Here is an 18154-nt window from a genome sequence, read left to right as displayed (position 1 = left end):
TACCACTCATGGTGGAGTTCTTATGAGAGTTTAACATAATGTATGAAAATAACCTGATACATCCCTGACATTGAATAAATGATAGCTTTTAATACCAAACTCAGAACACCAAGAAGCTCAGAGTGGTGAGACTAGCATTCACTTGTACTAACACTATCCTATCAGTCTGATACCTTCTCCTTATTTATTTCAGATCTCATCTCTTTATTTTCATTTAAACTATCTAGTTTTTTGTGTCATATAAAGTTTTAAAATAGTTGATATAACTTACACGATAAAGTAACCAGTAAAATATATCTAATACTGAGGTGGGACTTTGGAGAATGGCCATATGAGGATAGACTCTTTCCCTAGTGAAACACATTTTACTGGTGAAAACTTTAAAAAGTAATGGCTTAAAGTCTCTAGAAGTTCTCCTAAGCATATATAGCAAATGGAAAAGTACATATTTAAGAAAATCCAAATCTCATTAATAACAGTGAGAGTCTGTTTGATTTGAACCATGACCTGCTCCCATTATCCTTCTTCCCTCCTGGCACCTCAGCTCAGTATGGTAGAAGCTTTACTCTGGGCAAGTGTTTCCAAGAACATTGGACAGCTGATTCTTCAGCTACCAGTCCAGGGCAACAGTTTCCCCCCAGGAGGTTGGCATCTCTCATCTCCTCTGGCTCCATGTTGCAGAAGCTGTATTCCATGCAGGCACAGTTAAAAGGACTGGAGCTTCCACTCATTCTCTGTTCACAGGAAAGCTCTACCCCAGACATGGTAGGCTAAGAATACTGGGCCCCTGATTGCCCCACCCTAGCTTGCTCATGGGGAATAAAGCTCCACACCAGAAGGGACAAGCCTAGAAGACAGTGGGCTACCATCCCTGCCTGGCTATCCACTCACAGATCTAGGAGTCTTTCTAGGAAAAGCCAATTGCTATTTCTACCCCCAGCTCCAGTACAGTGATGCAGAGGTTTAGCCCAGAGGGAGAGGCAGACTTTGATAACAGAGAGTTCTGCAGCTTTCTCTGTGAGAACTGACTTTTTAGAACAGAGCATGTGGAAGTTCATACCTAAGGGTGGTATAGAAAACTGTGGAAATCCTAATGGTTAGTAATTAAGAGGAAGCTGGAAGCTATGTGATATGAGTAACAACAAACAAAATAGTGTGTCAGCTAAAGGTTTAACAGAGGAAACAAATGGAAGAGACAGCTAAGAAGAGTCTTTCTGGGGTCAGAGCAAAATGTAAAGGCTGGCAATATCTGGACTCTGCAAAGGGGCCTGACATTATTCAGACCAATCTGTGGAAAATGCCAAAGAGTATTATCAAAAACAGTAGAGCAATCAGCCAGAAGTCAGTGGAAGCTAAAAGCTGTATGTGATACCCATAGAATTAAACCAGCCAGAAACTTAGTAGAGATCAGGGAAAGTGACAGCCAAAGAGAACCTAACACCACAGTCATCCTTGGTGAATGAGGAGACCAGTTGCATGCTCACAGTTATGCTGTCTGGGGAACAACTTCTGAGGCCACATGCTGTGAGAAAAAAAGATTTTATTGAACCAGTCAAGCCAAATCACTAAACAGACAACCAAACAAGCAAACAATGACAACAGGCCCCAGGAAGAAGAGGGAATTATTATTTAGAGTTGCTATAAGATAAAATGTCCATTTTCAACAACAATAACCACTAAATACTAGACAAGCAAAAAAACAGGAATGTGTAATCCATAAAAAGGGAACAAAAAAGCAGACAACACAAACTGCCTTTGAGGGAGCCCAGATGTTGGACTTAGCACACAAAAACTTCAAAGTAGCTATCATAAATGTGTTCAAAGAACAAAGGAAACCATTTTTAAGGAAGAAAAGGAAGGTGTGATTAAAGTGTCTCACAAAATAGAAAATATCAATTAAGAGAAATTAAAGCATACACTTGTCATGATGAGCACTGGGTGTTGTGTGGAAGTGTTGAATCACTATATTGTATACCTGAAACTAATATTATACTGAATGTTAACTAACTGAAATTTAAATAAAAATTTTAAAAATGATTAAAGATACAAATCATAAAAAAGAAACAAATGCAAATTCTGGAGTTGGAAAGCACAATGACTAAGATGAAAAATTCAGTAAAGAGGCTCAAAAGTAGCTTTAAAGTGAGAAGAAGGAATCATTGAACTTGAAGACAGACTGTTAATGATTATGAGAAAAAGAGAAAAAAGAATGAAGAAAAATTAACAGAGAAATTTGAGGCATCCTGATATGAGCCAACATGTACATAATGGGACTACCAGAAGGAAAGAAAAAGATAAAAAGGAGCAGAAAAATCTTCAAACAGATCGTGATTGAAACTTCTCAACTTTGATGACAATCATTACATCCAAGCAGCTTAAGGGGCTCCAATTAGGATAATCACATAGAGATCCACATTCACACATATTCTTCTAGAAATGTAGGAAGACTAAGACAAAGAGAAACTCACAAAAGCTGCAAGGGAAAAACACCTCATCACATACAATTGAACTCCACAAGTATTAACAGCTGATTTCTCATTAACAATATAGATCAAAAAAAAAAAAAAGAAGAAAACCACCAATATAGGTCAGATAGCAGTGAAACAACATATTCAAATTGCTGAAAGAAAAAACTGTTAACCAAGAAACATACCCAGCAAAACTATCTTTTAAAAGTGAAGGCAAAATAAAATATATTCCCAGATAAACAAAAACTGGGTGAATTTCTTGGTAGCAAATCCACATAAAAAAATATGAAAGTAAGTTCTTCAGGCTCAAGCAAGTGGCACCAGACAATAATTTGATTCCACACACACACACACACACACACACACACACACAAAAGTACCTGTAAAGGTAATTATGTAAGTAAAACATAAGAGACAATATAATTGCACATGTTTTCCTTTCTTCCTCTTAACTGATTTAAAAAAACGATGTATGAAACAATATATATAATTGTAATGTCAAGTCTATAACATGTAGATATATATATACATGTAGACATATATTACAATATATTTGACAGTAACAACATAAGTGAGGCGAGTGGTAACAAAGCTGTATTGGAGGAAGGAGTGACACAAGATGGCTGCTCAAATTACAGAAAGAAATGAAAAGAAGCAGAAATGGTAAATACAATGGTTAATATAACCAATTCTATAAATACCTACTTTATATCCTATGAAAACACAAGCTACTGAAACTGAATCTAGAAGAAACAGAAAATGTGAGTACACCTATGGCAAGTAAATTATTTGAATTAGTACTTTTAAGACTTCCCCAAGGAAAAACCCAGGCCTAATGACCTTATGATGAATTCTACCAAATGTTTAAAGAACAATTAACACCAGTCCTTTCCCAGCTCATTCTACAAGGCCAGTATTATTCTGATATGAAAACCAGACAAAGATATCACACAAAATGAAAACTAAAGACTAATACATTGCTTTTCTCTATTCCCGATGCTGTACTTTCCATCTCCGTGACTTATTTGTTTTGTAACTGGAAGTTTCTACCTCTTAAACTCCTTTATTTATTTTACCCATTTCCTCACCCCATCTCCCCCTTGGCCACCACCTATTTGTTCTCTGTATTTAAGAGTCTATTTTTTCATTTGTCTTTTTTTCTTTGTTTCTTAAATTCTACATATGAGTAAAATCATGAGATTGTCTTTCTCTTTCTGAAGTACTTCAGTTAGCATTATACCCTCTGGGTCTATACATTTTGTTACAAATTGCAAGATCTCATTTTTTGTGTGTATGGCTGAGTAATATTACAGTGTGTGTGTGTGTGTGTGTGTGTGTGTGTGTGTGTGTGTGTGTTTACATCTTCTTTATCCAGTCATCTATTGATGGACACTTTGGTTGTTTCCGTAGTTTAATTATTATAAATAATGCTGCAATAAACATACAGGTGTATTTATCTTTTTGAGTTAGTGTTTTTATTTTCTTTGGGTAAATACCTAGTAGTAGAACTACTGGACCATATGGTAATTCTACTTTCAGTTTTTTGAAGAACCACCATACCATCTTCCCTAGTGGCTATATCAATTTACATTCCTACCAACAATGCATGAGGGTTTTTTTTCCTCCACATCTCACCAACACTGTTATTTCTTGCCCTTTTTTAATCTAGCCATTCTCACAGGTATAACGTGATCTCTCATTGTGGTTTTGATTTGCATTTTCCTGATTTGTGATGTTGAGCATCTTTTCACATGTCTGTTGGCCACCTGTATATCTTCTTTGAAAAATATCTATTCAGCTCCTTTGCCCATTTTTGATCAGATTATTTGGGGTTTTTTGTTATTGAATTGTATAAGTTCTTTGTATATTTTGGATATTAACCCCTTAGCAGATACATCATTTACAAATATCTTTTCCCATTCAGTAGGATGCTGTAATGTCTTTTTAAATATAGATGTGAAAATCCCTAACAGAATACTTAGTAAACCAAATCCAGCAACATTTAAAAAGGATTATACACCATGACCAAATGGGATTTATCCCAGGAATGGCAGATTGGTTTAAATTTAGAAAACAATTCATGTAATACATCATATGGTGGAATAAAGGTGATAAATCACATGATCATCTCAATAAATGTAGAAAAATCATTAGAAAAAAATTCAAAAGTCTTTCATGAGAGGAACACTCAAAAAACTGAGAAGGGAACTTTCTCAACTTGATTAAGTTCATTGCTATGAATGGAATGTTTGTGTCCTTCCAGAATTGATTGGTATGTTGCATCCCAATCCTCAATGTGATGGTATTTTGAGGTAGAGCCTTTGGAAAGAATTAAGCCATGAGGGAGGGGCCTTCATGAATGGGATTAGTGCCCTTCTAAAGAAGAGACACAGAAGAGTTTGTTTTAGCTCTCGGCCATGTGAGGATAGGAGAAGACAGTCCATCTGCAAACCAGGAAGCAGTCATCAGATACCAGGTCTGCCAGCACCTGATCTTGGACTTTCCAGCCTGTAGAACTGTGAGAAATAAATATTTGTTTTTAAGCCATCCAGTCTGTGATATATTTATATATTTATTATGGTCTATGCTATAAACAGACCAAGACAGATATCTATGGAGAACCCACAGCTAACATCATACTTAGTGGTGAAAGATTGGATGCTTTCCCCTAAGATATTTGGGTTTTCTTTATTTGGTATCTGCCCATGTATTTTATCACTTTAAAAAATAATCTAGTTCTTGGGCACCTGGGTGGCTCAGTTGGTTAAGCGACTGCCTTCGGCTAAGGTCATGATCCTGGAGTCCCGGGATCGAGTCCCTCACGGGCTCCCTGCTCAGCAGGAGTCTCCTTCTCCCTCTGACCCAACCCTCCTCATGCTCTCTCTCTCTCTCTCTCTCCTTCTTTCTCTCAAATAAATCATTAAAGAAAATAAAAAAATAAAAAATAATCTAGTTTTTTTCTCCCTAATCCACACTGATATTAATGCATTAAACTATTAATTACCTATTGCAATATTAAACACCTTCTTGACCTTTTGCAATAACTTTTTAAAAGTTATGTTTTGCTTTTAGATAAGCATGATAGTTTTGCCTCTTAAGAGAAAAAGTGTGAGATCTTGTCCCTTTACTCTTCAAATATATTGCCACAATAAAATACATAATATTCTCTCCTTTTAATATCACATCTCAATCTTGATGCTATTTATTTATGTCTTTGTTTTTATTTATTAATTAGCCTTGCTATAGCAGGATTCTTTTTCTAAATCTGAAAGGACTCTTTTTTTTTTTTGTAAGGAATTTTAACAGTCCATTCAAACTTACTATGTTAATTGACAATTTGTTTTTTTATCCTCTCAACCTTACTCATGACATGAATAAATGATTTAATTCTGCATGGCTTATGCTTTTGTTTTGGATGCAAAGATTCTTCCTTTAAAGATTATTTCGAGAGAACTCCAATTCTGAATTTCATATGCAGTATTCAATACATGTAGTGATTGGTGTTGATGTAAACCTATTAAGCACATTTTTTTCTTTCCCTTATGTTCACAAAGACAAACTGAGTGGCAGCAATAATGCAAACAAAAGACAGAAAATCGCCCAAGACTTTCTCAACTCTATTGACCAAACAGGGGAACTCCTGGCAATGTTTGAAGATGATGAGATTGATGAAGTTAAACAAGAAAGAATGGAGGTACAGTACACTCTTCCCTTCTTACAGTACTAGAATACCCATTGCAGTGCTTATGCTATTGGGTTCTATTCTTATGTTCTTTAATTGTTACCCGATTTGCCCAGAACAGTGTGTTTGCATGTCTGAAAGTAGCGTGGTTCAGCGGAGTCTCCCTCTAAGGGTGTTGGACTCTGCCTTCAGACAAGACTTTGGAAGACAACTTCAGTGCTCTGTTTCTCTCTTTCCTCCTCTAAATATGAGTAGATTTCCCTAAGCTTCTTGCTAGACCTAACTTTTACTGGTATTATTTTATTCCAAACTTATTTTTTGTTCCAAACCATCCAGTTATCTTTGTGGGCAAAGGCAATATTCCCACTTTCGTGTTGGCATATAGCATGAAGAGCTACCTTTCAGGCTATGAATAGACTCGCTAGCTAAGGTAGTATCCAGGGCAATTACGTGCTTATAGCCCCATAACACAAAGTTAGTCCCGTGTGTTTGGGTTCCCTGGATATGTTTTCACAACACATATGAAAATTGTGCTCCTTCTATTTGCCTAAGCTATCTATTCATAAAATTATTGTTTCCTTAAATACTTATTCAAAAATAAAAATGACTGATTTTATTTGAGTGCCTTCCAAAATACAAAGCATTATTCCTATCACCCTTCTTCTTATACTTTTACATGTAAAAAAAAAAAAAATCTCCATTTTCCCCTTCTCTTTAAATTGGGCAAGAGAAGGAATTCCAAAACTCCAAAAGACCATGCTAATAATCTCTATGCATGCTAAAAATATAATTATTTCATGTTAAATTCTGGAGGAAGTCCAATAGACATACATGCTTAATAAGCTTTAACAACCTTCTTTAAAGAATTAGTATGCTTAGATCATGAACTGTGATCTGAAGGCAGTGTTCTCTTTAGGTATCAATTACCTTAAAAATGTGTGGTTATCTTGGTTTGGGGCAACTGCAAATGGTTTTAGTTCAACTTCGCCATGGGCCAAAATCATGCTCAGTTGTCCAAAGCAGATGATAAACATATATTTCTGATGTCATTTTGGCCTAAACAGGATATGATTGTTTAGTGGAATGGTTTCACTTACAATGCATTATACAGAGAGCAAATATTGTTTATGCTTTTTTAAAAAACATTTTTATATTACACTAATGGGCATTAAGAAAGATTCACTAAGGAAGGACTCTGCGTGAAACATTAATAAAATAGAACAAGTAGCTTCTCAGTTTTGATGGGAAAATCTCTGTCAACCAAGCCCACTGCCTGGAAGGGCATTCCATAATCAAGGAGAAGAGAAGAAATGGAGCATGTTGTTAACACTAAGCTCGTAATAGCAGGCTACTGTAGGCTTGAAAAAATGTTGAGTCAATAAGGTACAAGTTAAAGTCAATAAAGTAACAGGAAAGGCAGAAGAGGAAAAGCGTGGGAACTGACGTAGTTTATCTACCTCTTCCCTGTAGTTATCTATTACATAGTGGTAACCAGGATAATAAAATATCAATAGTTGGTGAAAATGGTTACAACGCAAGTCAGCTTCATCTATGTAATAAAAATCAGATTGGCAGGTCTTTAAGCTTTCTATCATAACTAAAATCTTCTCTAACCAAGATAACAAAGAGCAGTTTTGAGATTCTACTCATCCAAATAACAGAGTTTAACTGAATAAAAAGTGCTGAACTTATAGACATAACTACAGAGAGTAGAAAGTGGAACCGTTAAGAGCATCGGCCTTGCCTGCTTCTAATTTGACAGGTTATAGTTTCAAGCATAAACCACAACTGCAGCAGTCCATATGAAACCACTTTGGACTCACAGACTGCAATCTCTGCTTTTCAAGTGCAGTGGAATAATCAGTCCTGGCATCACTCTGTGATTTCATTTTTCTCTAAGCATCACTTACTGTTGCAGAAATTTTGTTTGCTACCTTCTTCCCAAGAATGTATGAAAATAGTATAGACCTACCAACAAAGCTTATTATTGTTTTGCTTTTCTTTCCTTTTTTTTTCATTTAAACGTACTTTAGAAGAGAAAAAAATTTTATAGACATAAAAACCCACCTGGGATCCTAGCTTTTTCTCAAGACATTGAGTGAGTATACAAAAAAAAAAAAAAAATGAGTTCTTTCCTGTTGTTTTAGGTGATTTCTATGTGTGCCTGGCTTTGTGTTTCGCTCATAATTTACTTCAGCACTATTAAAGATTATATGACTTGAAATATAAAAACTCTGGATTTTTACTTCCATTTCTAATTGCTTGTCCTTCATCATGACAGTTATCTAACTCTTACCCTATTTTAGTTTTCCTCCAACACCAAGTTTTTAACACTTAGGTATATGTATAGTAGAGATCTATGATCCATTGTCTCTGAAGATCCTTACAAATTCTCAAATAAAGATTAAATAATGTTCAGAATTGCTTTCGAGGGGCTAGGAAACAGAAGCAGGGATTTGGTAAGCATAATAATACATTTGAATGCTCACAGCTCCTCTCAGCTCCTCCACTTAACCTCCACCCCAGAATGACACAGGTGTGTTTTACTGTTGATCCTGTTTTTACGTTCTAATCTTTTGAGTGTTAATCAATTAAATGTGGTTGTGTCAACCAAAGGCCAAGAAGGTGGGCACAAAAAACTGCAAATAGCTTTGGGTTTTTTTGTTTTTTAAAGATTTTATTTATTTATTTGGTGGGGGGAGAGCATGAGCAGGGACAGAAGCAGAGGGAGAAGGAGAAGTAGACTCCCCAGTGAGTGCAGAGCCCAAAGCAGGGCTTGATCCCAGGACCCTGAGGCCATGACCCGAGCAGAAGTCAGACACTTAACCTACTGAGCCTCCCAGGCACCCCATCTTTGGGTTTTCTTAATGGAGTGATTGTGGTCACTCACAGAAGAGCCTTGCCTAAGACCCAGCTGCTCTACTGTGAAGGAACCTGAGAAGCTCAAGTTTATCATCAATCAAGTAAAATATCTGGTCTAATAAACTACTAGGTTTGGGAAGGGGATATAAACAATGAATCTTTAAAAAGTTGAGTGAACTCTACCTTCTGACTAATCTTCAAATTGATAAAAGTAAACAAGAAAGCAAAGATTAAAGCCCATCAGAGAGACCAGACTTTAATTAAGGTGCTAAAACCTCAGAGGCCTGACACTGGAATCCAGAAATAAAGCAGAGTAGAATACATAAAATTTAAGATCACTTAAAAATGTTTTTAATTGGCTTAAAATTGAATAACACTCCAGGTGGCCATCTGAATTTAACCTAAAGTGATTGGCCATAGATTTTAAAACACAAAGTTTCTCATAAAATCTGAATGATCAGAGAAATCAGGTTCACCATTCAGTTATGCCCCAAGAATAATGAGGTTATGATCCCTGGGGAGGTTGAAATCCAGTGTTATCCTTTGTGGAGCTAAGTATATTGGAAAACTCACTGAAGAAGCCAGAGAGGTGGGTTGCTATAGACGTTCTCCATCTTCTCCTGGTTTTGCAGTCTGTTCTTTCTACCATTCCCCTTCTCTATCTATTACTATTATTTTTTAATTACAATGGAAAGTGAAATAAAATGCCTATAAGACTAGGAGTTCAAAAATGTCGTAGATAAGATTCATCATAAAAGAAAAAAGGCTAACCCTAGTAAGGTAAATGATATTTACAAATATGAAAAAAATTAAAAACATTAAATTTAAAAATGAAACCCAGAAAAAAGTTTAAAATTTAAGTGTACATGAGATTAAGAAATACAGAATTGATATACTGGAAAGATATAGTTTATGTGCCTATGTACAGATGATATATATAGGAACACATATACTTTTACATACATACTGTTATGCCTGCATGTGTGTATTCTATAAGAATAGAAATATAGTTTTAGTAGATTTTTTTAATGTAAAAGTAAAAGAACAGTCAAAGGTATATCAGACAAACTCAGATGCTAATAGTAGCAATTATTAGTTCAGAGAAAAGATTCCAGGGGAAAAGCTTTAAAAGAGAACAATGTCAGTAATTTTATGTTATTAAGTGATGCTACCTGTGGTGAAGAGAGTAAATACAAAGTGTTAATCATCAATCATCAAATTCCAGAGAATTGAAATATACAAAGTACAAGCTTCCAGTAATTCAGGAAGAGGTCAGAGAAATGCATTTGTTAAGACTGAAACACACTATTTCAGTCATTAACAGATTGACTGTGGGGAAAACTTTTAATCATAAAAATTTAACTTTATCTATAGATGCATATAAAACATTTTATAAATGAGCAGCGTTTTAAAATCTTATCCAGGTAACTCCAAGGACTCCAAGCTGCTCTTTAGGGAAAGTAAGGAGAAGTTTGGTGGTTCTCTAGCCTCTCTCCTCTCCCCACACTTTCCTCAATCAGAAGAACTTCTTTGATTTTACATAAGGGATCTGTATATCATCAGTAAAGAAGGGGTTTCATTATTTTTTTCATGGAAAAATCATTACAGAACATCACAGGAGTCTTTCTGTCTCTCACGGTCAACAGATTTCAAAAATGTACAAATTTATAGAGCACATTACCCTACCAGAGCGAAAAAAGAAAACCTGAAAATAGTAAGAGAAGTTAAACATATAAAACCCTAATCGAAAATTTAAAAAGAAGAAACCAACAACTAATAGGAGCAACTAATGGACCCACAACAGATTAAAAATCACTACCATTGGCTAGTTGGGCAATAACAGCACTGAGAATAGTCCACGTAAAATTTACAAAATTTAGACAAAACTTTATTTAAAACACAGGCAACTTTTTAGCTTTTAAGCCTTTGTTAAATTGGGGAAAATTAAAATAAATGATTCAACTAAAATTAGAAATTTTACATCAAGGGGCGCCTAGGTGGCTCAGTAACTGACTGAGTTAACTTAACACTTAACTAAGTGTCCAACTGTTGATTTCAGCTCAAATCATGATATCAGGGTCATGAGATTGAGCCCCGCATGGGGCTCCATGATGAACGTAGAGTCTGCTTAAGATTTTCTCTCTTCCTCTGCCCTTCCCCCACCACTCCTGCACATATTCTCTCTCTCTAAAAAAAAAAAGAAATTTTACATTGAAAAGAGAAAACAGGAAAAATGAAAATATAAAAATAAAGGCATAAACTTAGAAAACAAATAATTAAATTTACCAATTTAAGGAACTCTTTGCAAAAATAAGAACAAAATGGCGGAATGAATCTGTAACAAGTCTCAATAAGAAAAATGAAAAGAAAAGATAGCTGCTAAAATTATCAAGGAGTGTGGATCTAGCCATAGACTGGAGAAATCAGTTCACATATAATTCTGTTACTAACATTTGAAAAGCCTGAGGGAATGAGTATCTTCCTAAGAAAACATAAATGATTAGTTTTACTCAACGGGTCATAGAAAACTTGGATAGATCAGTAAACTTGGAAGAAATGCTAAACGTTTTTAAAGAATTATGTCCTCAAAAGCCTATGAATCCAAAGTGATTTATGGAAAAGCTCTTTTAAACATTCATAAAACAGTTCATTACCATGCTATATAAGCTATCTCAGAGTAAAGAAAATAAGGAAAATGCATTAAATTTTACAAAGTATCATAATATAATCTCATTTATAAAAATGGATGCAGGAATCTTAAAATATTAGCAATTTTAATTTACCAGTATATATAATAAGAAATGTGCCATGACCGAATGAGATTATTTTCATGAATTCAAGCATGCTTAATATTAGAAAATACATTAGTGTTATATACCCAATAACTAGGTGAGAGGAAAACAATCCTATGGATAAGGAGGTGATAAAAAAGACTGGACAAAATTCACTTCCTATTCCTTTTAGAAATTCTCAATGAACTAGAAATAGAAAAGTACCTCCATATCAATGTAAAGACTATCTCACTCTATTGAACAGACATCATTATAGTTTGAAAAATATTAACAGAATTCCATTAAATTCTAGAATGCCCATATAATCATTTTTATTTGCCAGAGTTCAGGAAGCATTAACCAGTGCAATAAAGGCACAGCTATTGATAAGAGACAAAATTTATCATTATGTATAGATAATATAGTTTTTATTAGGTAATCCTTGAGAATCAATCTAAAAACTATTAGAACCAATTAAAGTCTTCATTAAATCATATAGATACTTTAAAAATCAGTAGTTTCCTCCATATTTCAGTAAGAGTAAAAATGAGGAGAAAGACAATCTCAATCAAAATAAAAGGACAAAGTTTATTTGGAGGGGAACTTCATATTAACAAGAAATATAAGAGAAATATGAAAGTAATATTTTGTAATGTACTGAGATATGAGGAGTATGTAAGTGAAGAAATAATCTGGTCATGGATACAAAGATGGACTATTATAAATGTATCAGTTGTTCCCAAATTATTAGCTTAATGTAACTTTAACAAAAATCTCAGCAGAATTTTTTTTAAGACTCTCAAATGATATTAGAGGTTATTTTAAGTGATAAAAAAGATAAGCAAAGAAATTTTCATTAAAGAAGAGTAGAGGGCAGAGTTCAGTTTATCCTACCAGATACAACATTTCATAAAATTACTATCATCAAAATAGTGTGGTACTGATGTAGAACCCAATAAGCATACCAACAAAAAGAATATTGCCAATGATATAAGTATAGAGAGCAATTCAATCACAATAAAGGTAGCTTTGGAAATCAATCGGAGAAAGATGCCACACAGTTGAATAACATTTGGAAAGAAAAAAAAAGAGATAGTTCCCAACCTTATACTTGTATCAGAATAAATTCAGGTGGATTAAAGCACTAGGTATGAAAAGTAAAGCCATTAAAAAAAAGTAGAAATAAACACAGGTAACTATCAATTGGGGGATGTGGAAGGACTTTCCAGGCTTTTGTTTTCTAAACAAGCATTTAAAGAACTACTCAAGATGTTAACAGGTGCACTGTTGGGGGTGGGGACGGGGGCGTGGTCTATTTTCAAATAAATTTGTGAAAATCCTAAACTAAGAAATTGAGATTTCTTTTGGGACCTTTCAGAGGCTTTTGTATGCAAATATATATTGTGAATTTTTCAATAGTGGAAACAGAATCTATATTAAAGTCTTCTGAAAAGAAAGCCCAGTTTGGAGACAAAAAAAACCACAAAGGAAATGACTGTTAAATTTGATGACATAAAAATTATATAACTTGTAGATATCAGAAAAAGAAAGACAAAATTGAAAAGCAAACTCATGTAAAAACGTGACAAAATGATCTTTTAGTCAATAAGAAAACATTCCAGTAGAAAAGTAATAGACAAATCACAGACAGAGAAATAAAAATAACTAATAAGCATGCAAAATATCTGGTTGCTTTTAATAAACCAATGCCATTTTCACTTATAAAATGGTCAGTAGTAAGGTGGAATTGGGTACACATTAACTGTTGGTGTAAATGAAGTTTAATAGAAATCAGAAACTATTAAATATCATTTAGAAGCATTCATCTACTTCAACCCAGTAAACCCACATTTGGTAATCTCTCTTTAAGATGTAATCAGAAATTTTGATCATATGCACATTCTTATACTCAAGGCTGTTCATCCACTACTTCTAATAGTGGAAGTGGGACAGGAGAACATTGTTAACCAATAAAAAGGGAATGTGTATATTCCCTCACACATAGAAATGAAGACTGGAAGGTTATATACCCACATGCTAACTAACAGTGGCTGGCATCGGGTGACGAGATTGTAAGTGAATTGCGTATGTAAATGTATGCTGTTTTGATTTTATATATTTATCATTTATGTGGTTTCTTTTAATCTCCAGTTGAGATTCTACAGTTTACCCTTTCATTTTTTTCACCCATCAGAAGTATTTAGTCTATACATGGTGCTGCCAGGATATGCTTTGTGAGCAAATTAAATAGGTTCATATTATGTAATTTAGGAGTAGGAGAATATAACCACACAGTGTGACACAGACTATATTCAGAGCTATAAAAATGATCTAAGAAGTTTAAAACAGTTAACATTTTCGCATGATTGCAATGAACAAAAAGACCATTTCAAATGAATTAAACAGGGAAATGGTTCAGGTAAACAACCTGAGGTAGATTTGGCTTCAAGCAAGGTTTGATATTGAGGTTCACAATATGTCACTGGATTTGTAGCTCCATTTCTCTGTAATTCTCTCTTTTCTGCCCTTTTCTGTTTTTGTTGGCCTAATCTTTTGGCTGACTGACCTCACAGGAGCACCAGTTCTCTAGGTTATGATAGAGAAAATGCCTTTGTCCAAGATTAACTCTGAAAATGCTTACATCACAAGATCTTCTGAAACCCCTAGCACCCACAGTAGCTAGTAGGATGACATGTTCTTATTGGCTTAGCCTAAGTCATGGGCTGCCATCCCTAAAGCTGACGGTGTACTCGGCTCCTCACAAAGGCATGGATCCCTGGAGCCTTAGGAAGAAGGAATGAATTCAGAGAGGCAGCCACAACGGCCCATAAGTATAGAGTATCATACGTTATGACAGCAAGATTGATAGAGTGATGCATTACAACCTTGAGTCTCCTCGGATCTCTAGGAAGTTTTCCCTAAAAGACAGCATGTATAATGAGTAGAAATCATTTTCTTTGGATTCAAGCTGATCACCCATCCTTCCTTCCACTCTTGAACTCGTTTGGCATTTATTCTTTGAGACTCTTTTTAAGTCACTGTACTACCTACTCTGTGAGGTTATGTCTATAAAAAAGACAAATTATGGCTTCTGCCTTCACGGTCCTGTAGTAATAAGTGGCAAATCAAAAGATAACTGTATACCCTGTTAAGGGGAATACAGGCTCAATAAATGGTTGTTATTATCATTCTGTTATTTGATCTTGAATTTTGAACCTTCTTGGTGGATTATTGGTTGTGTGATGGAGCCATGTATTTTCTGTTTTGCTTGCTATTTTATTTGAAATTGAGTTTCTTCTGAGGTAAAGCACATTACTTCTTTAAGAAATTGTTATGGCTAGCCTCAGACAGGGCCATAGAATTAGCCTCAGTATGGTTTGTGAAGAGGGCACGAAACAGAACAGAACTAGGGTACATCTTAAAACATGAAACTAGAGTATGTCAGGGTTAGACTCTGACAGAGACTCATCAGGAGAACACACTCGTATGTTTGTTTGTTCTTTTGAAGTCAATTTTTGATCACATAATTGAAAAATACTCTATGAAATCATTCTGCAGGAAGTATTAATAAAAATACCTCCAAAAAAAACCTTTGGTAATTTCAGCTACATGGAGCAGAATTAATGTAATTTAGTATGTGTTTTTCTGGCCTAGAAATGGCAGAACAGGGAGTATTACATGACTTCAGGAGAACCCAAAGGTTGATACAATGCGTTGTTCTGAGACTGATTTCCATTCGTGTCTTTATAGACTCTATCAGATTGTTTTGTAGCCATAGCTAGAGCTATGTCCTGAGTATGTAATGGTAAAGATCTGTATATTCATTGCCATAAAAGCTTTGCTAAACCTGAGAAAGGCATCTTCTGGAGAAGAGATTTTTTAATTAATGACATGAAAAGTTACAGATCTTATAAAAATAGAACATTCCCTACCTTACCCAGGTCCTTATCATTCTGTGGCTTAATACAGCACATTTGACTGATGGTTCTTCAAGGATTCTTCTAGGCTTTCCTTAACCACTAGTGAACTATGGGCTTCTAGCTGAGGGTAGAGGCCGACTTCTGCTCGGATGAGAGCACTCCATGTATCGGGTGTGAAACTAGAAGTGGTTGGGTTTTGTTGTTTTAATTGTGCTCTGTCATTATAGGATGCTTCATCTCTTGGCTTATACGTCGCTATAGAAAAAATTCAGAGCAAGATTAGCCAAATGATTACCGTCTTTATGATAAAAATTTTAGTATCCTTCCCATTTTGTCAGACCTATTTAGAATTTTTAACTGTTAGTCTCTGGGTGAAATTTAAAAAGATTTCTCACTAATCTTTCCCTCGATTCCTGGGGGCTAACTACACAGTGACAGCATTGAAACAATCCTCATAGTAATCCTGCTTTCCCTAATCCAAACCAAGATTTCGGATTGGATGTCCACAAGTATCTTTTATGACAGGGATAGAATATTTTAAATCAGAACTTGGTAGTAAAATATAGGAACAATGATTACCATTCACTTCCACCTTCCCCACATCAAGGAGTTTCAATTTTAGTAAACTAGAGAACCATTTTTGAGGGTAACGATACACACCGGCCCTGCAAACTAAACATTTGTGCCTACCAGTGGCAATGCATGTGTGCAGGCCTCTCTGCACTGCTGTGTCTGGTCTTGCACAAATGGATATTTGACTAACACATCTGATTATACTGTTCAGTTAGGTTTTTATGGAATCAATCAATATTTTCTTTCTCAAATAATTTGTTCTTTTTTTTAAAATGATATCCTTCGCTTTTAAAAGATACATTACAGGGGTTTTCTTAGAGATCAGTCCACCAACTTGTTTATAAAACACCTTGGCAGAGAAGAGTTTTAAAATATCATCGACTTTAAGAACACCACAAGATTTACCACTAATTTACATTTAATGTTTATAGTTCTCAAACTGTGGTTGTTGTAATAACCAAAATATTTTTGCCCTGAATATTTTGTGGATTATATTTCCCTATTCTTTCTCCTTCACCCACATTCCCCACAGTAGGGGGGCAGATTGTTGTTGCATAGTCTGGCTTTTATTTATCTGTATTGGTTTAATCTCAACAAGTTAGTAATTCTAAATATGAAAATAAATGTATTCTGTGGCAAGATTTTTGTCTTTTTAATGCTGTAGTTTTTGTAGTGAAATTAACAGATCGTTGCTTGTTTGGTATAGATGATTTCCCTCTGTTCCTTTTTGCATCCATGCTGAGGAGCTGTCTTCAGTTCAGTTCTTACTGTTGCTGCCACTTCATGACATCATGCCAGTCAGGCTGTTTAATGCAGTTACTGTCCATCTGAAGTCATTGCATTCCTCATTTAGACATAAATATAGCTAATTAGTGATCAATGTAATCTGCGGTGTTCGCATATCTTTGCAAACTGTGCTTTTCATAAAGGGCTGGTCGCAAAGGCAGATCGGATCTTGCCAGCCTTCTGCTTCTCATGACTCTCCATTTTCCCCAGAAGAGTCTTAACTTCTAAGCATAATATGAATACATTTTTTTTTAATCTGGCCTCAAATAGCCTTTTCATCTTCATCTCTCACCATTCCTCCACTTTTCCAATAGTCCCTCCCAAAACATGCATGTGCACACACATAAAACACACACACACACACACGCTGCTTAAGGAACCCCCTTGAACTTGTAGTTCCCTAAACAGGCGTTTACTTTTCTTCCCTTTACTGAGCCTTCTCCATCCAGCAATTAAATGTTGCCTTAAATGGTTCGGGTATTTTAGAATGTGATTAATTATAACTCACTGTGTTTCCTTAGTTTAACTTATTTTTTTTTTAAGATTTTATTTATTTTTTGACAGAGAGACAGCAAGAAAGGGAACACAAGCAGGGGGAGTGGGAAAAGGTGAAGCAGGCTTCCCACAGATGAGGGAGCCCCCTGCAGAGCTCGATCCCAGGACCCTGGGATCATGACCTGAGCCGAAGGCAGACACTTAACTGAGCCACGCAGGCGCCCCCATGGTTTAACTTATTAAATAAGGTCCTTGAGAGCATGGACTTATTTTACTTTCAGATCCTTTGTACCTAGTACAGTGCTTTGTACATTACAAACTTTCAGTAAATATTTGTCCAAGTAAGGTAACTAAAATAGGTGTGTTCTTGTAGACAATATATGTGAATATTATTAATATCTCCTTTGGATGATCTGAATATTTTTTTGTTTTATTTAAATAATGCAGTTTCCAGGTACATAAAGCCAGTCATTTCTTCTGACTCACATAGGATTGCAAAAAGGATATTGCAGTTAGTTATGTACCTATATGAACTTTTCGTATGAGGAGTTCTCCAGTAAATCTTTTTCAGGTACTTTTCAGTTGCTAATAGTTTTC

General features: G+C 35.2%; 1 protein-coding gene across 7 annotated transcripts in view; it reads left to right on the top strand.

Moving 5' to 3' along the window:
* SUPT3H (SPT3 homolog, SAGA and STAGA complex component) overlaps positions 1 to 18154 on the top strand; it is a 557210-nt gene that overhangs the window by 409144 nt on the left and 129912 nt on the right. For all 7 annotated transcript variants that reach the window (XM_073905031.1, XM_073905033.1, XM_073905030.1 and 4 more), the window contains one exon: positions 6023 to 6162. In XM_073905031.1, the coding sequence (XP_073761132.1) occupies positions 6023 to 6162 (140 nt within the window). The remainder of the gene's footprint in view (positions 1 to 6022; positions 6163 to 18154) is intronic.

Source organism: Callorhinus ursinus, unplaced genomic scaffold (assembly GCF_003265705.2).
Source record: "Callorhinus ursinus isolate GAN/ISIS: 27379988/994484 unplaced genomic scaffold, GSC_fseal_2.0 scaffold22, whole genome shotgun sequence".
NCBI classification, from domain to species: Eukaryota; Metazoa; Chordata; class Mammalia; order Carnivora; family Otariidae; genus Callorhinus; species Callorhinus ursinus.
Note: the sequence above shows the minus strand (reverse complement) of the source record. Positions and strands in the feature narration are given on the sequence as shown.